Source organism: Plecotus auritus, assembly GCF_963455305.1.
Source record: "Plecotus auritus genome assembly, chromosome: 12".
Taxonomy (NCBI): Eukaryota; Metazoa; Chordata; class Mammalia; order Chiroptera; family Vespertilionidae; genus Plecotus; species Plecotus auritus.
Window position 1 is genome coordinate 27,448,184 of NC_137778.1, and position 27,357 is coordinate 27,475,540.

The 27,357-nt window shown below is 38.4% G+C and overlaps 1 protein-coding gene across 1 annotated transcript; it reads right to left on the reverse strand.

Moving 5' to 3' along the window:
* Positions 1-362: 362 nt before the first annotated feature.
* Positions 363-27,357, reverse strand: GORAB (golgin, RAB6 interacting). Its single transcript, XM_080649120.1, has 5 exons — positions 27,194-27,357; positions 19,999-20,356; positions 12,938-13,039; positions 10,849-10,989; positions 363-3,220 (listed from the first exon to the last, which is right to left on the reverse strand). Exons 1-5 carry the CDS (start codon positions 27,252-27,254, stop codon positions 2,764-2,766), a joined length of 1,119 nt encoding a protein of 372 aa, XP_080505246.1. The 5' UTR covers positions 27,255-27,357; the 3' UTR covers positions 363-2,763.

The window sequence follows — 27,357 nt, forward strand, 5'->3', positions numbered from 1 at the left end:
AATGAGAGAGGTTTATAGCTGAGTTTTTACTCTATAATTCAAATGCCAATCCAGCAATGAAATATGCTCTAGGAATTGCAATCAGATTTTTATCATCTTACTTGGAAACCAGCTGTGCTCGCAGTGAGTACAAAGATTTACTACCTGCAATTGCCATAATTCCATCAGTAGAATTATGCAGAGATGAAAAACTTAAGAAAAAACTGTTTTCAATGCAACACAAACCTTGTTTTAAGAAATTCTGTTTCCTTGAAACTAATAAAAAATGGCTCTAATTTAAAGAAAGTAGTAGGGAATCAAGGTAAAGAACTCTGAAAATTCAGGAATTCAATTTACTCTTCAAAGTATTTTTTTTTAAAGATAAATGAGTAAAAATTACAATTTGGTAAAGACCGTCTTTTAAACAGAGCAAGCGAGATAACCCAAAGCAGTTAACTCCTCAATTACATAGCACATCAAGTGCCCTGATAACCTTATGCTCTTAACTATTTGAGAAGTGGAAGAGAAGAGGAATTTAACTCCAGGAAAGACAGCTCTACAAAGTGCCCCAATAAACTCATGGCAGCAATTTTGAACCAATAATTTCCTTCACAGAAACTAACAATTACTGCGGATTTGTGAATCCATATATCAAAAGTCTTTTGAATGTATTTTATGATTTTAAAAGATATCGGCTATCCTGGAAAAACCAGTGCATATGGTCCTCATACCAATGAGCCTCATGTCTCGTTCATTTGCTCGTGTTCCTCTCACACATGGGCTACAGCTGCTCTTGTACAAAACTGATGCAATAGAACTTTGTCACTTATATCATCACCTGAACTCTCAGATACCACCCTGGGAAAGCCAAGCAAGGTATGTTTTTCAACATAATCGTTTCAGTGGACCATTTATAGAAAGCATTTCACATGGACCAACACAATCCCAGAGTGGGTTCTACAGCAACATTTTTAAGAGGGATGCAGTGAACTCCGTGGTCTGCACTCTAGGAGATACATCAAGGTTGAAAGAGACACATCAAGAGTTTAGAACTGCAACTTGACTAGCCCTATAAGTTTAAAGTGAGCCAGTCGGCCAACATGACATAAGTGAAATCTCTGGCTTTCCAATTCCTCATTTGTAAGGTAAGATCATTAAATCAGATGATCTCCAAGGCCCCATCCATTTCATTTATTTCATGGTTTTCATTTCTCCATATACCTTATATGATAAATTCTTAAGGTACTTAAACTGAGTATTAAGTTGTACCCATCTGTTTTTGGATACAATATTATAGAACCTCATTTATGGATGAATTTTTCCCTAACAGAGGTTCATACAAAAGTAGCTGATTGTATCTACCATATGAAGATTCAGGATGCATTTCTGACACACACTGCTCAAGAACACATATTAAACTGTGAAATTAAAAAAAAAAAGATAAACGAGAGACCACATTTTAAGTGCATCAGATTTGTTTATCCCTTAGAAAAATAGGAGTATATTGGACAATGAAGCTTTCAGTTTTTATGCATGTCATTCATAAATAAAAACAGTCTATAAAAATGCCTCTGTTTAGAGAAGCCAGTAATGGAGAGCTATAATTTCAGGTCAAATTACATAATATAAAAATACAGAGCTCATCCTCACTACTAGAAAATAATATTCTCAAACAAACTCATTAAAAAAATTCTTTTTCAGAAATTATGTATACTATATTATATTTGTCATCCTCTTTTCTTTCTTTTTTAAGACTTAAAATGCGTGACTTTACTGTTTGGAAGTTCTGATAAATCAGAATTTAATGTGATATTCACAGATTTTGTAACAAAATTATAATATTTATTTACAAATTCACATATAGCACAATGTAGTGGTCAAGTATTAGTGATGGTAATTAATAAACTAATAGAGTAATAAGAAAATCGCCATTTTAACAATTTAAATGCTTTATGACAGGATAATTTATATCCAACATATAAAATACATACTTAATGTTAGAAAGAAAATGTATTTTTTTTCATAATCAAAAGTAGCAAGATTTTCTATATTATTTTCAGTCTCACTATAGACAAGTTTTCATTGTCTAAATTTAATCAATGTGCTGATTAAAGACAATTTATTAATAGTAAAATTACATATATAGCATGTTGATATATATATATATATATGTTTGTGTGTATATATCAACCAATCAAAATTCAGTTTGGAAACTAGAGCCACTTAAAAGGCAATGTGAATACAAATGTAATGTTGGCTTAAGCTGGTAATTTCAAAACTGTGTTTTGCAATTTTAGTAAGACCCAAACAGATAATACTCTAGTAAGACCCAAATACTACTTTTTGTTAGTTGTTTGTTCTCTTTTTCATGTTTAATTTTTGTGTCTCTTTACTGATGACATAAAACAGGGTTCTCAGTCCCAGCACTTCTCCCAGAAGTTAAATGAGTTTGATGAGGTATCATCATTTTTCATTTTACTTTTTCTATATTGCCCTGGTCTAAAAACACTCATAACCATGTAATTTTTCTTCTATCCTTTAAGTTACTTGTTTTCGCCCAAAATAAGGGGACAATAAGGAAACTGGACCAAAATCAAGATGAACTATGGGTAAAATTATAATTATTTGAGACTTTAGAATGGTCCAACATGTTATTTCTAAAACTAATCCTAGATTAAAAAACTAATATTGTTTTAAAGAGGCATTTATCAGCGGTCATGGCATACTCTACAATAGAAAGTCTACTGAAGACCGTATTAGCTGAAAACAATAAACACTGGCCCTTCATGTGGTTAGAGCAGCTGAACTGTCATGAGCACTAGTCTTCACTTCCTGACTTGGGTGGTCTGGAGTGAGAAGGGGAGTGCTCTTGGGATTTTCACATTGTTCATCTACCTTTGGGCAAGCAGTTGGTGCTTGATGCTCTTTGTTCTGAGGAGACCCTAATGTCACACTCTCCCCAGAAGGCCGAAATGGCCTCTCTCCATGAACCTTCTGTTTCCCTGCTTCTGCCTCTTGTTCATGCAGTAGTTGCTCCACCTCCACCTCAAGCTCCAAAGTCTCCTCCTCAGCTTGGACATCCAGTTGCTGCATCAACTCCTCCAACTTCTTGGCCTTGCGGAGCTCATTCTGCTGTATGATTGTACAAAGGTGCTCAGTGAGCTGCTCTTTAAGGTCAGTCTTGCGCTGTAGATCGAGCTTGGCTGTAACATACTCCGCTTCTGCCTTGTCAAACCGCTTCCTGTAGGGACAGGCACAAAGGTTGGTCCATTCGTTTTCCATAGCAGAAAGAGGGCCGAGCAGCAATAAACAAACTCCAGAATTTGGTAACAAGGTATAACGAAGACATGACTATTAGTACTATATGAACTCTTGTCTACACGTTAGACAAACTAGGCTGTTGCTGCTGAAACTTCCACAACATCCACACTTGGACTCTCCTATATATCAACATTCTTCTGCACTCATTTCCTCTTTCCAAAGCTGTGCTTGAATGAAAGCAGGCGAAGAGGGTTAATTCAGCGGTATGCTAGCTCTAAAGGGGGTAAGTCCTGATTTGTAGTGTTGGTCAACTTCTCTAGTGTGAACATACCACCATGACCAATTTCAAGCTATCAATATAATTGAATGTGGAATAGGGGGAAAAATGCACAAAATCTGCTCTCATGAACTAGCTCCAGCACACAACTGGTTAAATTTATGAGTGGTAAAACAGTAAAAGATGAAGAATCTCTATTATTTACATTAAATTATCAGGGTGACATTGGTTAATAATCACATTATCTTAGTTTCAGGTGTACTTTATAATACATCTGCGTACTCTATTGTGTACTCACTACCTGAAGTCTAGTCTCCTTCTGTCACATATATTTAACCCCCTTTAGCCCCTTCTACCTCTCTCCAGCTCCCTTCTCCTCTATTAAACACCATTCTGTCTCTGAGTTTTTTGTTTGTTTGTTCATTGGTTGCTTTTTGTTTTATATCCTACATAGAGTGAAATTATATGGTTCTTGTCCTTTCTGTGGGACTTATTTCACTTAGCATATTTTCAAGATCCATCCATGTTGTCACAAATGGTAATATTTTATCTTTTTAATGACTGGGTAGTATTCCATTGTATATATGTACCACATCTACTCTATACAATCATCCAACTTAGGTTGTTTATAAAAAAAGAAAAGCAACAAATTATATATAAAAGTCAAAAGACAGTGAACTATTGTGAATAATGGTGGGGGTACATATAGCTTTACCAGTGTTTTTAAATTTGGGGGTAGGTACGCAGAAAAGGGATCACTGAATCATAAGATAGCTCTATTCTTAATTTTTTGAGAAACCTCCAGAGTGGAGGTTTTCATAGTGGCTGCACCAATTTACATTCCCACAGCAGTGTGCAAGGGTTCCTAATTCTCCACATCTTCTCCAAAACCTGTTATTTCTTGTCTTATTGATAATAGCCATTTTAACAGGTATGAGGTGGTATTTCATTGTGGTTTTGACTTGCATTCCCCTTGTAACTAGTGATGCTGAGCACCTTTTCATATATATGTTAGCCACCTGTACGTCTTCCTTGGAAAAGTATCTATTCAGGTCCTCTGCGTATTTTTGTTTTTTTAAACCTCACCCGAGGATATTTTTCTATTGATTTTATAGAGTGGGAGAGAGAGGGAAAGACAGAGAGAAACATCGATGTGAGAGAAACACATCAATTGGTTGCCTCCTGCACGCACCCTGACCAGGGGCTGGGCCAGGGAGGAGCCTGCAACCGAGGTACGTGCCCTTGACCAGAATCGAACTCAGGACCCTTTGGTCCGCAGGCTGAGGCTCTATCCACTGAGTCAAACCGTCTAGGGCCCTTTGCCCATTTTTAATCATATTTTTGTTGTTGAGAAATCTGGATCTCTTGATTAATGGATTAAAAAAGGAAGAAAAATTTTGGTGGAGAAGGGTATGGACAGTCGTTGGGAAATGAATATAAATGGGACAGGGCACACCAAGCAAATGATACTGTGTGCAGGCAAAAAGTAAAAATCAAGTAGGAAAGAAAAACTCAGGATATGTTTTGGAAGGGTTTCTCAACATTGGCACTCCCGGCAACTCGAACCATGTAATTCTTTGTTATGGGGAGCTGTCCTAGACATTGTAGGATGCGTAGCATCATTGGCTTTCTCCCACCAGCTGCCAGTAGCACCCTTTAGTTGTGAAAACCAAAAATATCTCCAGAACATTACCAAATGTTTCCACATCTTCACCAAAAGGCAAAAATGTCCCCTTTGAGAATTCCTGGGTTAAGTTGTTCTCACCCTCTCCATTCTACAACAACAGTGTTATTAGACTTTTATTAGGAAACTAGAGGCCCAGTGCACAAAATTTTTAGGGGGGGTTGGGAGGGGGTAGTCCCTCAGCCTGGCCTGCGCCCTCTCGCAATCCGGGGATCCTTCAGGGGATGTCTTACTGCTGGTTTAGGCCTGATCCCCATGGGGCAGTTCCTTTGTTGAGTGTCTGTCCCCTAGTGGTCAGTGAGCGTCACAGTGACCAGTCGTTCCACCAGTTGTTCCACCGCCGTTCAGTCAATTTGAATATTAGGGTTTTATTATACAGGATTTTATAAGTGTCAGATATGTAAACTCCACAGACAGTAACACCAGTCTTACTTGAAGTAAGGTAATTCTACTGGAAAAGTCACCCTGAGATTCCCCTTTTGTTTTTCTTTTGCATTAAGTTGATATAAAAAAATTATATATTGGTTCACTGTGTTTTGACTTTTCTATATGTGTTGCTTTTATTTTTGCCAAGAAGAGTGATCCCCACTTATCATGTAATTATTCCATTTAATGTCCACTAACAGTTGTGAAGGCTATGCTGTCTTATGATTGCCTATACAACTCAATGTAATAAGTAATTTCTAGTACTAGAATTATAGAAAAAAAGAAATAGGTGTATCTCCTAACACAAGATTCTCTGTCTTGGAAGGAAATATAGTGAAAAAATAAAAGGCTTTGATTTTAGAAAACTCAGAGTTCTAAACCTGCCTTTGCCATTTGCTAAATGTGTACCTGTTTTTTTCTTGGGTGTGAAGAAGAGAGACCCAGGCAAACTAGCTCAGGTAAAAAGCCAACTCACGTCCTCCCTCTGGAATTTTGGAACTCTGATAGAGTGGGGGGAGTGGGTGTGGATCTGATATAGAGGCACAGCTGGTGGCAATATTGGGTGGTGAGTATAGTAGGAAAAGCCGAAATGCTTTAAAGAAACTGTGGTGTCTGAGCACTGAAGAGGATAGCCTTTGATTATGATCACATGCCTGTGAGATTCCCTCTTGTAACCTATAAAATAATAAAACCCACTTTTTACCTGAGCTAGTTTGAATGAGTCTCTGTTCTTCACAGAGCTCATAGTACCAAGCCATGCTCTGAACCCTTGTGTGGCCTATAGATTAAATGTTCTGGAGTTGGTAGCTTGTCTTTGTTCTAATCAGAGATGGCCCAGGGTCAGCATCATGAGTATAAAACACAGCCAGGTTCCTGTGGGAGGGGTTGGAGACAAAGCATGCAATGACTAAAAATCCAGTGGAGTGACCTGAGGTAGTTTCCTTCAATTGAGTTCTGTTTTATCTGTAAAACGGTGATAATAGTACTTCATAGGAGCATTAAGGATTAAGTAATGTGAGTAGGGCAGGTGTCTGGTCTAGGGCCTGATAGGTACCCAAGAAACAGAACTTCTCCTCTGGAGCACCAGACTCAAAAAGCACTGTCAGTATATCACTAAACATGTATCTAAAATGAAAATGATGCAAAATGTAAGGATCTGGTGCTTATACTTGAAAACTCTAACTTACATAACATTTATTTATCATATTTCTTTTCTTTTTTTACTGTCCTCTAGTAAATATGAGAATGGGAAAACTGTTTTTCCACTCCTCTCTGTGTTAAGAGAATTGTGCTAAAGGAGCTCTGTTGGATATTTGGATCCCTGATTTCCATACTGTATAAAATATCCTGTTTGTGAATGTTCTGGCATCAAGCATGAACACTCTAACAACACTCTCTATAGGTATATGACTACCTTGCCCCTTCCCCCCCTTCAATCCTCCCTTCTCTGCGAGGCTGTGGTCGCACTCAGCCAGTCAAAGTCAGCCAGGAAAGATTTACTGACCCGGGCTCATGAATGCTGAATTGAAATGAAAATTTGCAAATAGTTACCTAGGTTTCCATCAATCTTTCACCCTGGATAAATTACTGAAGATTCTGCATTTTGTTTATTTATTTAAGTCCTTCTGGCCAGAAACATGCATATATATTCTTGTACAGAGTGATTTATGCTTAAAGTATTGATTAGTTTTACAAACTGCACTATGAGCCTGGGGGTCAGGTGGATGTACCAAATCAGCCTGAAGACACATTTTGGAACAGAATAATAAGTGCATTATATATAACACAGTAAGAGTTCAGCTGAAATGTAATTACAGATTTAGTTTGTTATTTTAAAGGGACATTGAATGATTTAATTGTTATTTAAAGGATTCTGGAAACTGTGTCTTGGCTTTGGTATCCCTGAAATTAAAACAACAATAACAACAACAACAACAAAAAACCCTCAATCATAACCCTTGGCATGCCGTTAGGTTCCACTGATCCACTTTTAGTTTTCCTGTTTCTTTTATTAGCAACTATAACTATCTGTAAGGATCAACAAACATATCATGATTTTTAAAGTCCTTTATTAGAAGTCTTCTAGAGAACAAAGAGAAAATATATTTATATTTAAAAAAATAGAATAAAACTAATCATATTTTACAATTACTACATAGGTCCATTGGATCCTTTTATAAATCTAGGTTACTTTACCAGATCGTTGAGATATTATTTTTTTTTAACATTTTGCCATTTCATCACTCTATGATGTATTTCCTTGTACCAATTATTCCCATTTATGCTAACAAATTAAAATAATAAGAAAAAAGAGAATGGTGAAATGACCTAAAAGGATGATACTATAATGAAATAAATCATTATGGTTCAATTTCCTTACTGCATTGTCCAAAGTATTATATCATCTTTCAAGAAAGTATGAAAGACTGGAAACCCCAGTTTTGTAATCTGCTCTAGCTTTCATTGAACACAGTTGAGAACTAGTATTTTTTTATTCTCTGCGTTAATGGCAAAGTAGAGAAAATTGACAGATGAAAACATTTTGCAGTTATTAGGTCAAAAGATAAATGTGGTAGGCTAAAAAGTGATCCCACAAAGATATTCAGTTCCTAATCTCCAAAATCTAGAGTCCCTGAAGGAAGTGTGACCCGGCCGACACCTTGATTTCAGACTCTGGCTTCCAGAAAATGTAAGAGTATATTGCTCTTGTTTTAAGACACCCATTTTGTAGTAATCTGTTATAGCAGCCCTAGTTAACCAACACAAATGCACATACAGCCAGTCTAGATTTGAATCTATTCGTATAAGTGACATCTCAAAGTATGTCTTCAAAAAAACACATCCTAGATGAATGTTCTCAAACTCACGAATCAATGAGTGAAAAGAGGATAAAAAGAAAATGTTACTTTTCATAGTAAATAGTTTCAATAGGAAGAACTTAATTAATCCATATTTTACAAGTATCTGGACCATCCTGTATTGCTGGGAGGCTGTAGCTGCATTCTTTCCGTTGTTTTTTTTTTTTTTTTTTAAATAAGTTTTGGAGTCAAACATTACTTGATACAAAGAGGTTTGTGATGCTTAGGTTCTTATTACAATTTTTAATGAAATTGTTTTCCACAACCCCTTTTATTCTCACTTCTGTCGATTACTCATAAAATGACTTAAAATTATACATGCATGTGCACATGTGTGTACATGTGTGTGTGGGACCGTCTGTTAAACAGAGGTGGCAAATAGTGATAATTGTTTTTCCTGGTATATTGAGGGTTAAAGAAATGTTCTACATGCAGCCACTCTGAGTTTTACAAGCTGGTCTGCACAGCATATGGCAACACTGTCATTGTTGCTGCCAACAGCAGCAGCAGCAGCAATGCTCAAGTTGGCTCACTCCAAAGTGTTTGCCCTGATGTTGTTCTACAGAAGCCAATTCCACAGTGAACTCTGGCCTGTTCAGTATCCCAGCACCTTTTGTGGACACAGCACTGTACCAGGCACTAGAGAACTATATATTTTTTAAAAATCAAGGAAAATCTCCCAAATAAATAAATGGACTACCCCAGGGAGTAGTAGAAATCTAGACCATAACAGTATATTACCAATCTATAATTTCTCAATAACCACAGACATAAATTTAGAAAATGTCTTAATCTTATGCATGAACAAGATACAATGCTGGTTCTGGACACAATTGTTAATAAGATTTTAAAAAATAGCCCCACACATGCAATATGGATATTCACATACAATGATGTCAATATCAATACCTTAAGAAACTACCATTTTGAGCTTGTTAAGAGATATAAAATTTTTTATTTTGTAAAAATTTACTGAAATTTCATTACAAACATTTCTATTTTATGGGATGTTTCTTCCTTTAACCTGTAATTCCACCTTCTTTGTGGTCCTCTAAAGGTTAAAACTATGAAATTTTAAAAATATAATGTTCAGTATACAAAGGCATCCTTTCTCAGCCTCCTCTAGGCCAGAATTAAAACATAATCAGATAACTTTTCTGAAGTATCCAGAATAATCTGAATTACTCATATAAAAGGCTATAAAGGCCAAAAAACAAAAACAAAAACAAACAACAAAAAAAGTTCCTCTGGCAACCTTAAGTTACAGAGAATAAAATGTGCTAAACATCTAGGCTTTGTTTAATCTTAATAAAATCTTGGTCACCTCCTTAATGACCTTATTAGTAGAAATCTGGAACCTCTAGTTATCAGCTACTGATGGCATTAATTTAGGCAACCCATTAAATCTAACAGCACATGGTCAAACAACAATTACAAAAATCATGAGGACACCACAAACCTCTTTCTTAAATAATAAACAGTGAATTAAAAACCACAATCAAGCATTTCCGCTTTATTAAATTGTTATATAAACATTCTGATGCTGTGGTTTACCCTGGACTAATGAGGCATTCTGATTGATTTCTAGTGTTACAGAGAAAGATGCAAAACGGAGTCATTAACACAGCATTCCCTTGTGAAAAAAGACAAACCGGGATGATTAAAGCAATGTTGAAAGGACTGAAAACCCTGAAATTGGACTTAATTTTTTGCCTTTTTATCTGCTTGCAAAGTTCATGTAATTCTTTACATGTGTTAGTTCATTTTGAAAATACTCTATGATTTTTTCTCTTAAAAAATGCCAATGGCTGAAACCAAGGAAACACATGATAGTGAACCATTTTATACAGAATAGAATCGGAAAGAAAAAACTTCAAGCTTTCAAGACAGTGATATTTTCTTTAAATACTCACAGACTTTAAAAAATAAACTAGGTGTTTCTTTAATGAAAACTGAAATGGGAACTAGGTTAATCCCTAAGGAGAACCTCAATCAAAATTTAACAAAAAAACCATACAGTTGGCATTAGAATTATAATTTGGGGGCAAGTCATTCAGATATTTAAAGAATCTCAATCATTAAATATCTGATGCTTTAGTAAGAAAGACTAAAATGTAAATAAACAATAAGGAAATAATCTAAAGGGAATATGAACAAGGTTAAGGGGGAGGGCAAAGTAAAGGAAAACTTCAAGAAGAGGAGACACACTTGACACTACTTATTCCAAAACAGGAATGAATACAACACTTACTGTGGTGGTTATGAGGCTAAAATGATGATACACATAAAAGGTCCTGACCCAGCTAGCAATACACATTAATTAAATCGAACTGCTTTTTCTGAATCAAATTTCTCCAACTCACCGAGCATTTGAATAGTCCAGACTGGCCTGGTCAATCCGGTTCCTGAGGATTCCAATGTCAGCTGAAACCATGTCATCTAAAGCCTGTAACTCCTTCTGGATCCGCTTCAGTTTCACAGTCTCTGCCTGAGTTCTTTTAGATCTAGAAAATTAGGAACATGAATGGGGAAATAAAAACATTCTAAAACCATATATCCATATAGAATGTAAACGAAAAAAGCAAGCTACTATATTTACAATATGAATATAATGTATAATTTTTAAAAATTAGATAAGAAAAATAGAAATAAATCAAATGCCAGTAACATTTTGGTGTATCTCTAAGATTTGCACTTCTCCTTATTGTTCCAAATTTTCTATTAGTAGATACTAAAGGCCCGATGCATGAAATTCTTGCAAGGGGCTCAACCCTCGCAGCCGCGGCAGCTTGCCTCGGCCCTTGCAGCCCCACCTTCATCCGGAAGGTCATCTGGGAGGATGTCCGGAAGGATGTTCGGCTGTCTGGTCTAATTAGCATATTATGCTTTTATTATTATAGATGATTTTCATATACAAGGGGAAAAGATTGAAAAATTTATCAATAAATAGTTCACTCATAGGTATATTCATTCCATAAGGACGAGAATACACACTAAAAGAATATATCTGTAGTCTCTTTACATTGAAACATCAAATACAACTCTCCAAATCTCTAGCCCATTTTATTTGATACCTGGAAACCAAGAACGGATGCCTGCATCAAACACGATTTATTTGTCTAGAAACATCTATTTTGGTTTTAACTTTCTTAAGACTCGTTTCCCCAAACCGTTATTGCTTTGATTCCTGTTCTTTAGGTAAAACTACAGGTCCTCAAAATTTTTCTTTCTGGGCCTCAAAGCCAAGCACTTCTTTTTCTTGCTTAAAAGCACATCCAACCTCACCATCTCTCAGTCCCCTCACCACCCCCAAGTACATTACAAACATAAAAAACAAAACAAAGACAAAAGCCAACCTTTAATCATGATTTCACTCATTTCAAAATTTCACACACATTTTCACAGGAGAATAAAACTCCCACATAAAACCTCATATTGCAGAAAGAGCCCTGGCCGTCGTTGCTCAGCTGTTAGACCGTCAGACGCCTGTGCACCAAAACGTTGCACATTTGATTCCCAGTCAAGGGCATGTACCTGGGTTGCAGGTTCAATCCCCGGCCCCAGTTGGAACATGTACAGGAGGTAATCAACTGATGTGTCTTTCTCACATGGATGTTTCTCTCTCTCTCTCTCTCTCTCTCTCTCTCTCTCTCTTTCTCTCTCTCTCCCCCCCTCTCTTTTTCTCCCCCCCCCGTCCCCTCCCCCGTCACTTTCCCTCTCCCTCCCTCCTTTCTACTCTCTCGGAAAAGCAATGGGAAAAATACCCTCACGTGAGGATTAACCAAAAATAAAAATAAAAAATAATAAAGGGCAGAAAGAGTGGGTGAGGGATGGGAAAAGGGTTCTAATGGGAATGTTCTTATTTGAAGCCAGCACAACACAGTAAAAAATGGGGGAGGGGGATTTCGAACACACTGACATTGGGAGGCGAGAGAAAAACTGAACTGCAAACAGTATGGGACAGTACTCGCAATGGTGACCCAAGTCATCAATAAAAGCTTAAATTATATCATGTATCTTCTATCAGTGGGGCAGAGTAATTATTTAAGAAAAATGTCCATAGGAAACATAAGATTTGTGGGAGTATAAAACATTTATATGGAACAATCTGCTCCTCTACATGTTAGATGATAAAGGCCCCCTCATGTCAAAATGGAAACTTGCATTTCTTAATTTACTTATATTGACAGCTACTTACTGCTCCCTTATGAATGCATAGGTTAAAACTGAAAGCACTGACACTGATCCTTAAGTTTTAATTGTACCTGTATTACCAGTAAACTTGCTATGATCTATCCTTAAATGATTTCAGTATCATTTATAAAGCATAATTTGTTTAATCAGCCTTAAAGAAAATGCCACTTTATTAGAATAGACATGGGAAAATAAATATAAAACATGACAGAGCTGACTGCAGATTGCAAACAATCTTCCCTGGTTCAGGTGCCTCACCTTTCCGCAATAGCTCTAGCCAAAAGAGCTTTCTTACGTTTATTTTTCTCTTCCATTAGCCGCTGTTCTTGTTGGAGGACTTCCCAACGAGACTTTTCTTGCCTAGGGAGCAAAAAGTGTAAAAATGAGTTTCTGAACCACCACCCCACACCTTCCCAGTCTCAGTCCCCCACGTATAAAATTTAATCAGCCAGATTATGTATATATTTTTTAAAAGTCCTTTTGAAAGGAACCCATCTGCAGCTCATTATTTTGTTCTAATAGAAACAAAAATTATGATTTGAAGTAAAGAAGGCTTACATACCGTAAATTGGCCCTTTGAAATCCATTATATGTATATAACCTAGGAACCCACAAACTGGAAGCCAGAATAATGTGGCATTTTTTAGAAGTTACAAAGAAACCTGTGTAAGTTAATTATGTATTATATGCAAAATGGGGAGAAAAATAAGTAGTTCTGTAGCTAATATGTTATATTTTCCAAAGTTCTTTTAAAAATCATTTTAGGGATTTAATCATTAAATCACTTTATAGTCTACATTCTTGGGCCCATGGAACATATTTGTAATAGCTGTTTAAATATTCTTTGCCTGATAATTCCCATTGTTTGTGAGCTGTTTTTCTTGATGACTTTCCTCCTGGTTATGTATCACAATTTCCTTTCTTTGAATGCCTAGAAAGTTTTCTTTTTCTCCAGATTGAATGTGCATTTAATTTTTTAAAAAAGTGTTTCAATTACAGTTGACATGATACTATGTTAATTTCAGATGTACAACATATTAAACATTTATATACCTTACAAAGTCATCACCCTGATAAACTGAGTACCCAACTAACATAATATATAGTTAGTACAATATTAACTATATTCTCTATGCTGTACTTTACTTGGGACTATTTTTATAACTGCCAATTTGTACTTCTTAATCCCTTCACCTTTTTCACCCATCACCTCAAACCCCCTCCCATCTAGCAACTATAAATTTGTTCTATTTGTTTATTTTGTTCATTTGTTTTTGAGATTCCACATATAACTGAAATCATATGGTATTTGTCTTTCTGACTTATTTCATTTAGCATAATACCCTCTATGTCCAGTGGTCCTCAACCTTTCTAATGCCGCGACCCTTTAATACAGTTCCTCATGTTGTGGTGACCCCCAACCATAAAATTATTTTCGTTGCTACTTCATAACTAATTTTGCTGTTAATGAATCGTAATGTAAATATCTGTGTTTTCCAATGGACAGCAGCGGTTCTCAACCTGTGGGGAGAACCACTGCTGTAGAGCCTAAGACCATCGGAAAACACAGATATTTACATTACGATTCATTAACAGTAGCAAAATTAGTTATGAAGTAGCAACGAAAATAATTTTATGTTGGGGGTCACAACAACATGAGGAACTGTATTAAAGGGTCGCGGCATTAGAAAGGTTGAGAACCACTGCTCTATGTCCATCCATGTTGTTGCAAATGGCAAGATTTCATTTTTTATGGCTGAGTAACATTCTACTGTACATATGTACCATTCTTTTTTATCCATTCATCTATTGATGGACACTTAGGTTGCTTCCATATCTTGGCTACTGTAAATAAGACTATAATGAACATGTGTGCACATGTCTTTTTCAAATGAGTGTTTTGAATCTCTTTGGGTAAATACTCAGAAGTGAAATTGCTGGGTCATATAAAGTAATTATTGATAGGTATGTAGTTATTGCCATTTTGTTGCCTTCTGATTGTTTTTGTAGTTCTCTGGTCCTCTTTTCTTGTACACTGATGACTTTCTAGTGTGTTTGGATCCCTCTCTTCATTTCTTGTATATTTCTTAGAGATTTTTGCTTTGTGGTTACCATGTGCTTCATATTTACCAAACTATATTTATAGCAGACTATTTTTTTAGAATATATTTTTATTGATTTCAGAAAGGAAGGAAGGAGAGATAGAAACACCAATTATGAGAATCATTGATTGGCTGCCTTCTGCATGCCCCACACTGGGGATTGAGCCCACATGCCCTGACCGGGAATCAAACAGTGACCTCCTGGTTCACAGGTCGATGCTCAACCACTGAGCCACGCTGGCTGTGCTAGAGCAGTCTATTTTAAGTTGATGGTTCTTAAAGTTCGAGCATGTTCTAAAATCACTACAATTTTTACTCTTCCCCTCCATGTTTGTTTTTGTCATTCTTCTTTACTTCCTTCTCCATGTTTGTTTTTGTCATTCTTTTTTACTTCTTTTGTGTTTATGTATAATTGTAATTAAACATGGTCTTTGTACGTTTGCCTTTTAACCTTCCTCTTAGAAGAATAGATTAACTCAGTGAGAACCTCAACAGTTGATTGATCCACTGCTTTTACTTTATTTGCCTGTCAGTGAGAATTTTCTTTCATTTTCTTATTCATAGTTTTGATCTTTTCCTTTCTACTTAAAGAAGTCCTTTTGACATTTCTTGAAATACTGGTTTAATAGTGATGAACTCCTTTAGCTATTTCTTGTCTGGGAAACTCTCTCTCCTTTGATTCTAAATGACAAACTCGCTGGGTAGAGCAACCTTTGTTGTATGTCTTTGCCATTCATCAATTTGAGTATTAATGCCAATCCCTTCTTGCCTGCAACATTTCTGTTGAGAAATCACCTGAGTCTTATAGGAGTTTCCTGGTACATAACTGCTTTTCTCTTGCTACTTTTAAGATTCTCTGTCTTTAACCTTTGGCATTTTAATTATGATGTCTTCCTGTGAGTTTCTTTGGGTTCATCTTGTTTGGGACTCTGTGCTTCCTGGGCTTGTCTATTATTCCCTTTGCCAGGTTAGTAAAGTTTTCAGCCATCATTTCTTCAAATAGGTTCTCAGTCCCTTGCTTTCTTTCTCTTCTTCTGGCACCCCTATGAAGTGAATGTTGATACACTTGATGTTGTCCCAAAGGTACCTTAAAGTGTCCTAATTAAAAAAAATTTTTTTGCCCTAACCCAGTGGTCGGCAAACTGTGGCTCTGTTGACTAATGAGTTTGCCAACCACTGGGATAGAGGTTTAATCACAAGGAACAACAACAGCCTGTAATTATTGGAATCGAGAGTCTAGGTCAGTGGTTGGCAAACTCATTAGTCAACAGAGCGGCAAACCAGTTTGCCGACCACTGCCATAACCGGTTTGGCTCAGTGGATGGAGCATCGGCCTGCGGACTCAAGGGTCCCAGGTTCGATTCTGGTCAAGGGCATGTACCTTGGTTGTGGGCACATCCCCAACAGGCAGTGTGCAGGACGCAGATGATCGATGTTTCTCTCTCATCGATGTTTCTATCTATCCCTCTCCCTTCCTCTCTGTAAAAAATCATTAAAATATATTAAAAAAAAATTTTTTTTCTGTCCCAATTGGGTGTTTTCTGCTACTTTATCTTCCAGATCACTGACTCAGTCCTCTGCTTCTTATAACCTGCTGTTGATTCCCTCTAATGTATTCTTCATTTCAGTTATTATATTCATTTTTTTATGGTTTCCTTCTCTTTGTTGAGGTTCTCACTAAGTTCATCTATTCTTCTAAGTTTATTGAGCATTCTATAACCAACCACTGTTTTGAACTCTGTATTTGGCAGACTGCTTGTCTCTTTTTTATGTTCTTTCATTTGGGGAATGCTTGTCTCATTTGTTTGAATCCTTGTATTTCTTTCTATGTATTAGGTAGATCTGCCATGTCTCCCAGTCTTGGCAGAGTAACTTTATATAGATGTCCTCTGCGGCCCCATGGTGCAGTCCTTCTGTTCACCTAAGCCAGGTGCTCCAGGGGCATCCCTTTTGTGGGTTGTGTGTGCCTTCCTGTAGTAGTTGAGCCCTGATTGCTATTGGCACATCAATGGGTAGGATTGCCCACCTGGCTTACTTGCTGTGAGGATTAGCTATGACTACAGCAGAGAAGCTGCTGTGCAGAGGCTTATCCCATAGAGAGGGAGTCTCTTCAGGTGGGCTGTGGTGCCAGCTAAGTTCACCCTTTGGGTGTGTCTTTTGTGGAGCTGGTTGGGTGATGCTCTGGTGTGGTCTGAAGTTGGTCACCAATTGTGTTGGTTTTGAAGCCTCTTAGAAGGAGCTCCACTGCAGGCCAAGGTCAGACTCTGGTGGCTTGGGGCCACCTGGTCAAAGCTACAAAGTGATCTGCAGTTGATTGATGCTTGTGCCAGACATGGAGGTGCTTGGGAGAGACTGCTGCAGACCAACGCCACTGCCAGTAGTGCCAGGCTTGGGACCCTTTGGTGGACACCAGGATTTGAGCTGACGCTAGCCAAATGCAAGTTGAGATTAGTCATCACTTGTGTCAGGCTTGGGGTTGCTTAGCAAGAGGTACAGAGCACGCTGAGGACAGCTGCTGCTTGTTTGCTTTGTGAACCTTTAACATTTTAGGAAAAGTCCACAGTATGAGCTGAGGTAGTCCATGAGTTGAGTGAGGCGAGGTCTCAGGGATTCACCAGGGTGGGGAGAACGGTGATAGCTTAGATTGGCACTCATATGTGCCGGGCTCAACAAAGGAACAATGGACCTGCCAGTGCTTCTGTCCCGAGAGAGTTGGCCCCTGTCCCTCCAGTCCTCATCTGAAGCTAGGCAATTCACGTACTCCTTGCATGTCCCTGGCACTTTATGAGCTGCTGCCCCTGCAGGCTTAGAGCAAGGAGTTTGTGAGTAACTCCATGCACAGACTCAAGAAGAAAGCCAGGGCCTCCAGCAGCCCTCCGTCTCACAGGGGTGCAATCCCTGTTGATTTTCACAGCCAGATGTTGTGGGGACTCCTCTTCTCAGCACTGGTACCCTGGGCTGGAGAGATGGCCTAGGTTTAGGACCCCTAACTGCTCAATAGGGAACTTCCACAGCCGAGATAGCCCTCCTGAATCTTACCGCCACACTATGAGTGTGGGACCTACCTGTTCTGTCTCTGTCCCTTCTACCAGTCTTTCTCTTTGTATCTTTAGTTAGAGTTCTGTTCAGCTAATTTTCTTTTTTTATTATTTAATATAGTTTTGTTGATTTTAGAGAGGAAGGGAGAGGGAAGAAAGAGATAGAAACATCAACGATGAGAGAGAAACATTGATTGGCCACCTCCAGCACACCCCACACCGGGATCGAGCCCGCAACCTCAACATATGCCCTGACCAGAATCAAACCATGACCTCTTGGTTCATAGGTCAACGCTTAACCACTGAGAGCCATGTTGGCTGGGCTGTTCAGCTAATTTTCAGGTGGTTCTCGAGGGTGGTGGTTCTACAACTTAGCTGTAAATTTGATGTGGTTGTGGGAACTGGTGAGCACAGCATTTACTTACTCCGCCATCTTCTCCAGAAGTGACTCTATAATAAAAGTCTGCACCATGAAACACCCTTAGGACAATAAGCAATGTTTATTTCATTCATTTTCTTTCAATTTGCTCACTTTTTTTCCAGCTTTTAAATATTTGTAAACAAAGTGAAAAACTATAAACTAAGACTTGAATGGTGGGCTAAAGAGAAACTTCAAAGGTCTGAAAACATGAACTGTCTTCCAATCAAATTCTGAAAGAAGTATATTAAAATTTCCTATAAATTCATCAACTTGATGTCAACTCAAATTCAACAAGATAATGAAAAAGCTATTTGTTCCTACTGTTGACATTTCTTACAGCCATATATCAAAAATATCTATTCCCAGACTTAGTAACCACTTCCACAATTATTCTTCTCTCCATTCCTACAACTTCCATCTTAGTGCTGGTCCTTTCTCATTTTTACTATCGCAGTCACCTCCTCACTAGATGCCTTAGTTCCAGCTCAGCCAGCACCCTATCCCAAATGTTCTGCCACACTGACACCTGAATATTTTCTCACCATTATTCTGATCAGGGCCTCTCTCCTTCAGAGGGCTTGGTGGTCCACTACAGCAGCAGTCGCCAACCTTCAGACCTCGCAGACCACCGATTGGCGACCGCTGCTCCAAAGGTATCCTTAAACCAGTGGTCACCAACATTTCGGATCTCACGGACGACCGGTGGTTGGCAACCACTGTACACAGCATCTGGGAACTTCCTAGGCAAGGATCTCTACTCCCAAGTCCTTTTGCTCTTTCTTAATTCTTTACTATTCTCTAGCCTGATCTTTGCCTCTTCCAGAGGAGCGAGATGTCATCTTTGAACAGTCTCTGGAAGACAGCTTTCCTTTCCCCTTCTTAGAGCCTCAGAATTCCTCCTTTTCAACAATAGTTCCTGACATTACATGTCTTCTATGAAAATTCTCCCAAGTACCTAAGAAAAGAATAATTTTCCTCATGACATGCAATCTAAATTGCCCAGCTCAATTCAAACCCACCCCCTATTTGTCTCAGGCCTTTGTTGGTAAACTATTTGAATGTATGCACATGTTATATTTTGCTCTCATAATTCTCACAGCTATACATCTCCTGTCAAAGTAAATAATATATGATTATATGAATTTACAAGTCATAGAATGGCAATTTTCACAAGAATGTGGCTAAACTAAATTCTGGAGGTGGTTGCAAATACAAACAAATTAAATAAGAATAAAAAGAAATCTAATGACACATGTGAATTATTTAATCAGTCCCCTTAATTTCCTACATACTTTCCTCTGACCATCCCTACATGTCTCTTCACAAGTACCCTTTTCTGGGCCAATGAAGATGCAGCCTGGAAGTTGAAGAATGCATTAAATTTGGGAAGGAGTACTACGCATATAAGAAATGCTTCTGTGAGTGTCAAGGTTATAGACTCTGGATTCAGAGAGACTTTTATTGAGTCCTAACTCTACTACTTACTAGTTGTGTATTGGCTTTGAGAATACAACAGCTATTCTAAGTCCAAAATAGCTGTAAAGTGAAAATAATGAACTAAGTGACATTAAACATAAAATGCCTAACACTGACTGACTTATAATACATTTAGGTAGTAGCTCTTTCTCAACAATTTGCTTATCACATTTCTAGGTTAGAATATGAAAGAGAGAAAATGTTAAAACTACATTTCTTCAAAGCCCAATAGGAAAAAAAAGTAAAATGGAAAATATATCATGGATATATAGACTTACTAACAATTCCACTTTCTTTTTCTCCAATTTGCAATCTGGTTTTAGAGGTACAACCTCAGCACTTATGTGACCATCCCGGGAATTCTCAAGTCCCAGTTCCCTTGGTTGACTTTCAGTGCCCTGTGGTTTTCCATTGCCAACAGGAGAGTTGAGTGTAAGAGGATTAGGAGCAGCAGGGGGAGAAAAATGTGGCTTTTGATGATTGAATCTCTGTTGTGGTGCAGAGAGCAGCTGCTCTGGAGATAATCTGACTGATCCATGTTGCAGTCCAAGTTTTTGGCTTTGCTCTTGAAGGACTTTTTCTCGCTGAAGTTGTTGTCGACTTTTCTTCACAGGGGGACGCCGCTGTGGTTCAAATGGATCTACATGAGAAAAAAATGAAGGAAAATTCCTTTGTGTGAACAGCAAATAATTATAATTTCTCTAGGAAAATAAAGGATTAACATTAAACTTTTTGATAATCCCCCTTCTCTAACTTAAAAGCCTGGGAAAAACAGCATTTTCCTGCAGAGTTTAGATAGTTCTTCAATCTACTGTTAACATTTAACAAAAACTGTCCTACCTCTCAATTTATCTTCAGGGAGAGCTATTTGTCTGTGAGTAAGGCCTTAGGATACAAAACAAGGTTTTTCAACTTGATTTGATTATTATCAAAAGTATCATCTATTAGACCAAGATAGGTAGACAAGTGAATTCTCTGATATATCTTAAATTTGATTTACGGTTGTGTCTACTCTCCAGAAATAAAATGGTGGTTGAATTTTTAAGTGAGCTTCACCTTTCTTAAATTTTCACAGATTTTAAGGCAATCTGATACATAAGAAGATGCTATACACAAAGTATAACTAAATGAAGTCCCCTATTTCTAGTTTATCCTAAATTGTTTTCTTTAATCTTCTAGAACAGTCCAAGGTTGTGTTCCCCAAAGTCTAGTTAGACTTTAATCAATGTATGCAACCTAACTTTAATAGCAGCCTGATCAAAGCAATAGAGGAAGATAAAACAAGTCATATTACAAACTGAGTAATAAGACTTCTATTACACTTTTTATATTGTCCATATCAGTATTAACCTTGTAGGGAAGATAACTGGAGAATTTAACTCATATTCATATTATATTTAATAAAATTTATAAATGATATTCTTTACAAAATGCTCAGGAAATGATATTATAAGTCCTTGTAAATGAACTCAAATAGGGCTTTTAAATTCTGCATATTGACCTTTGAAGCAATACAAACTTATTATTTAGATTCTCCAAGGGAGAGTTCAAAGCTCTGGAGTCACAGTTCCAGAGTTGCTTCTGTCCAGATCAAGCAATTATTTATTCCATACCTCAGTTTCCTCATCTGTCAAACTGGTTGAAAATTACCTCTCTACTTAACACATATGGAGTTGGTGTAAAGATTTAATGAGACGGGTAAAGAAAACATTTTTTATTTATTTTTATTTTTTTGTAGTTTTCCTCATTTTTAAAAAATATATTTTATTGATTTTTTTACAGAGAGGAAGGGAGAGGGATAGAGAGTTAGAAACATCAATGAGAGAGAAACATCGATCAGCTGCCTCCTGCACACCCCCTACTGGGGATGTGCCCGCAACCAAGGTACATGCCCTTGACCGGAATCGAACCTGGGACCCTTCAGTCCGCAGGCCGACGCTCTATCTACTGAGCCAAACCAGTCAGGGCAAGAAAACATTTTTTAAAAATAGCTGTACTATCTAAAGTAAAATGTTACTGTTGTTGACTTTAGCCAGAAACATAAAGTAGCCTCCTGCATCTTGGGACAGGAACTTATTCTTGGCTACTGATCTTTATTCACACCATCAGAAAATATGATTGAGCTTGCTTACTTCTCAGTTATACTCATTAGCTGAATTAATAATGACTCTCAAATTCTGTACATTAGCTTCCATTTCATTTTGCATTTTCACAGAACCCACCTATAAGATTCATAACGCTAATTTTTAAACTCTCAAACAAACAAATCAGGCCATTTAAAAATAAAACATATGACAAAAAAACTCCTGGAACTAATAAGCCATTATAGGAAGGTTGCAGAATACAAGAGTAATATATCAAAGTCAAATGCTTTTCTATGTACCAACAATGAACAAGTGGAATTTAAAATTAAAAACACAATACCATTTACATAGCACTCAAAAAAATACTTAGGTATAAATCTAACAAAATATGTACAAGAGCTATATGAGGAAACTACAAAACTCTGATGAATGAAATCAAGGAACTAAATAAATGGAGAGATATTCCACATTCATGGATACGAAGACTCAATAATGTCAATTCATCACAACTTGATCTATAGATTCATTGCAATACCAATAAAAATCCCAGCAAATTATTTTGTGGATATTGACAAACTGATTCTCAAGTTTATACGAAGAGGCAAAGGACCCAGAATAGCTACACAATATTGAAGAATAAAGTTGGAGGACTGACACTACAAAGCTAGAGTAATCAAGACAGTAGGTATTAGCGAAAGACTAGACAAACCAATCAATGAGACAGAATAGAGAGCCCAGAAACAGGCTCACAAAAATATAGTCAACTGCTCTTTGACAAAGGAGGAAAGGTAGCAATTTCTTTTCAACAAATGGACCTGGAACAACTGAACATCCACATGTAAGAAAAGGAATCCAGACACAGACCTTACACGCTGCACAAACATTGACTCAAAACAAATCAAAGACGTAAATGCAAAATTCAAAACTAGAAGATAATGTAGGAGAAAACCTAGATGGCCTTAGCTATGGCAATGACTTTTTAGATACAACACCAAAGGCACTATCTATGAAGAAGATAATTGTTAAGCTGGACTTCATTAAAATTAAAAACTTCTGCTGTGCAAAAGACATTGTTAAGGGAGTGAGAAAACTCACTGCAACAGACACATCTGATAAAGAACTTTTAAATTTCTGTCAAATGGGTATGAATCAGTATTTCACTATGCTCTTGATTTGCAATTCTCTGCTTATAGATGGTGATAAGCATCTCTTCATATTACCTTTTCATTTTTTTGTCAAATTTTCTTTGGCTTATTTGTATTTTTATATATCAGCAACAACTGGAAAACATAAAGCATTGTAGCTGCACTGCTTTTTTATTTCCAAAATTTTTCATCTATCTATATAAAACCCTAACATGCAAATTGACTGATCAGCAGAATGACCTGAAGAATGACCGGTCCACAGGGGGCGGGGCTGGCGAGTGGGCAGTGCCAGGCCAGCCAAGGCGGGTGCCAATGGGAGCTCCCTGGTTGCCCTGCCAGTCACCACCCCACAGATCAGCCCTGATCGTCGGCCAAGCCTAGGGACCCTACCCTATATATTGAGAACAGTCTTTTAGGTTTAAAAATTAAAACCTGGCAAGGCTACTCTAACACTGAAAAAACAGGATGATGCAGTGATGACATGCATGGATTCTGGCTTGCACATTTTGTGGTCAGCCCTGATTCTGACACTTATAACTGTGTGACAAAGCAAATTACTTAACTTCTCTCTGCTTCAGTTTTTCCACTTATAAGATGGGGAAAATGGCAATACTGCCTCAGAAGGATCATGTTATGGACTACTTTTATAATCAGGGCAAAAAAATGTAACTGCCCATACAAAAGCAAGATGCCTTTCACCTGTATGAAAAGTATGGTCACTGGTGCATGCAGCATCCGGGATTGCAAGAGGGATGTCCGATTGCCGGTTTAGGCCTGTAAACCAGAAGTCAGACATCCCCCGAGGGGTCCCGGATTGTGAGAGGGCGCAGGCCAGGCTGGAGGACTCCACTGCCCCCCACTGTGCACAAATTTCGTGCACCGGGCCTCTAGTTATGAAATAAGTCACATTCTATAATGTGTCACACACACACACAATCCATCCAGTATCCTACCTAATAAAGAGGGACTATGCTAATTGACTGTCACACCCTCACAAAGATGGTGGCGCCCACAGCCTATAAGGAAATATGCTAATTGACTGCCACACCCTCAAAGTTGGCGGCATCCAGAGCCACAGGATGGCAGTGCCCAGTCCCCTCAGCCCCACCAGAGTGGCAGGCGCGTGGCACAGCCGGGCCCTGGCCGCTCCACACGCCTGCCTCCAGAGTCCCCAGCCGCCCAGGGACAGCCCGAGACGCAGGCAAGCCTCGGATGTCGGCTGCCCAGCCAACACCTGAGGCGCACGCAAGCCTTGGATGTTGGCTGCCCAGCTGCGTAGGGCCAGCCCGAGGCTCAGGCAAGCCTTGGATGGCAGCTGCCCAGCCGCCCAGGGCAGGCCCAAGGTGCAGGCAAGCCTCAGATGGCAGCTGCCCAGTCGCTCAGGGCCGCCTGAGGCTTGTGCTGCCAGCAGTGGCAGCAGCAGAGGTGTGATGGGGGCATTGCCTTCCCCTGATCGCCGGGTTGCCTCCCGCCCCTGAGGGCTCCCGGACTGTGAGAGGGGGCAGGTCAGGACGCCCTTCTCCAGTGCATGAATTTTCATGCACCGGGCACTAGTGGATTATAAAAAATTAACAACAGTTTAACAAATAAAACATGCTATAGTAGATATAATTGCTATTTAAAGATAGAACATTACCCCCTTTTTGGAATACACAAGATAACTATATTTCCTGTCTTCCAAGTCATATGACTTGCTTTTGCTAAATGAGATAGAAGTGACACATGTCATTTATTGGTGGAAGTATTTATTGCCAATGATTAATTCTCAATCTTCTCTTGCCATGGTGAACTCCTATAGGATGGTACCAAGGCATTGTGTGGAGTGACCATATGGAGTAGAGTCACCTGCCAACCCATGTTAGACAGAAAGGTGGAATAAAATTTTTTTTAAATCTTTATTTTTTTACACAATTGATATGTTAGGGCTATTTATTACTGCCGCTTAAGTTGGTAATTAATTTCATAATTACCACTACCTTTGAAACTTCTTATGTTCCACTCCTTGCTTCCTCCCCCACCCTGAATTTTGTGTTTCATTCCCTTGACTTTCTTTATAGACTTCCTATATTCCTAAAATATACCGGCTTTATGTGATTTTGACCTTCCATAAATGGTATCAGACTATATATTCTCCTGCAACTTGCTCTTTTCATACATTGTATTTATGCAAGTTATACGTGTTAATGCATGTGTTCATATATTCCTACTAGCTATATAGTAGTCCACTGGATGATTATACCACAATTTATTTATCCACTTCCTTGTTAATGAACAGTTGGTTTATTCCCAGATTTTCAATATTATAATGAAGAGTGTTGAGAACATTCTCAATCTCCACCACTGCATAAATGGGTTTTTCTAGAGTTGTTATCCTTATTTTTTGCTGGTAACCAACTTCATTTTCATAGATTATTTAATTATATTTTTATGGCTGGAGAATAGTTGGAAGAAACCTTCAAAAGTAAAGATCCAGCTCTTCTAGTTTTACAAATGAGAAATCCAAGGCAAAAAGATTTAGATGCAGATTTGGATGATCTGACAATCACTGTGTTTGGTTATGAGTATACAAAGATGCTATAAGTATGCAAAGATGCATCTTTTCTCTTCTTCAAGGATTATAGACCAGTCAGTTGGTGTCTATGTTCTAACATCTGGCTATGAAATGATAGGCTTTGAAATTAAGGTCCACCCACTCTATCCCAAATTGCAGAGCTATTTAAAAATGTTCTTCTACATAATCTGTTACTTTATTTAGACTTATACACGAAGTCTTCTTTCCCTCAGCAAACTCACCTCTCCTAACACACATAATCTCTGTGATATCTTCCCAAAGTGCACCCAACCCCCAGCAGTGTGAGGTCCCTGCTCATAGGTAGCAAGTTCTTGAACAACATCTACTATTACATTTTTTATAGTTTGTCTCCGCAGTAGACTAGAAATTCTTTGAAGGCAGGGATGAGGCCATGTTCATCTCAGCATCCTAAATGCAGAAGCTGATGTCTTTAACTTCAGGTCAGACAAGAAGCAGACGTACTTGCAACACTGTACATCTGAATAAGTGAATGGATGTTGAAAACACAGAGCAAGAGAATTTGATGACATCAAGCAAGATAGAATCAGTTAATTAAACACTGTAGCATGACTTTTATGATATAGTTTTTAAAGCCCTCTGGACCAGTCAAATTTTCCTCAATCTATGTAATCTTCACTGGCCCTATGTTACCTATTTACTTCCTTTTCTGATTGTCAACCCTAGATTATCCTCCCATCTAAAAATGCAGAGGCCTATCTGAGCAACATGCAGTTTTCTGAAAAAAAAACTCTAATAAAAGGCATGACAGGGTTTTCATTTTTTCCCAAAGTACAGTGTGTAAGTTGTGTACCAAGAGTAGTATAAACTCACAGAAGTTGTATGCATTACCGGGATCACTAAACAGAATTTTATGAAATTTCAACCACCAACAAAGCCTCATTTATATCAACAAGAGTTCTCACCAAGTATCAACAAACTTAATTCCTTTATTAAAAGATAACAAAATAGTACAAGTCCATTCAGTGATTATTCTATAAAGCCAGAGAGGGAAGGACAAAATTCTGGATTATATCACAGATGTGTGTGTGTGTGTGTGTTGTCTGTGTGTGTGTGTGTGTGTGTGTGTGTGTATTTATATCACTTCTAACCTCTCAAAGGCCCCCTTTAGTTTGCTGACTCTCTGGGTTGGAAAGAAGAGCAAAAATCATCTGGCAACCAGAAGTGAATGCAAGACTCCAGATGTATTATGAAAAGCACCGACGTTTTGCATTAAGACCCCCGTGTTCCCCTTTGCTCAGTCATTATCTACTGCTATAAATAAATCACAATTCTAAAATGGTGAGTGACCCTCCTCCTTCCTTTACTCTCCAACCCTGGACCTACACCACAATCTTCTTACATGAGCCCGCCAGGCTATAGGCTCAGCCCCCTCTCCCAGGTCCCATTCCTTTCCCAGGGAAAAAACCAACCCCTGCAACGGATCCCTGAACTCTCTTTTCTAAAAGTAGATCCCAGGCCCCTGAGCCCGCCCCTCCCCCCACGGCTCCAAGTACGTCCACTTCCGGAGCCCCTCAATTCTGTCTTCCCATTTACAGATCCATCCCCCAACGTAAACACCTTATCCTCTTCCCCGTCCCCTTCCCCTCAAAAGCAGCAGCCCCGCCCCTTCTCCTAACAGACCCAAGATTTCAATCTTCGCAGGCACGTCCTGTTACCTTTACTCTGCTTTAGTCGCTTCAGTTCCTCCTCAGAGAAGCCAGCCCAGCCCTGCGCCATCCGTCCGGGCTGCCAGCACCCCTAGAGTACCCAAATTTTAGAGTCCCGAGTGCCAACACTGACTACTCAGGCACATCCGGATTCTTCCCCGCAGCGGTGGGTC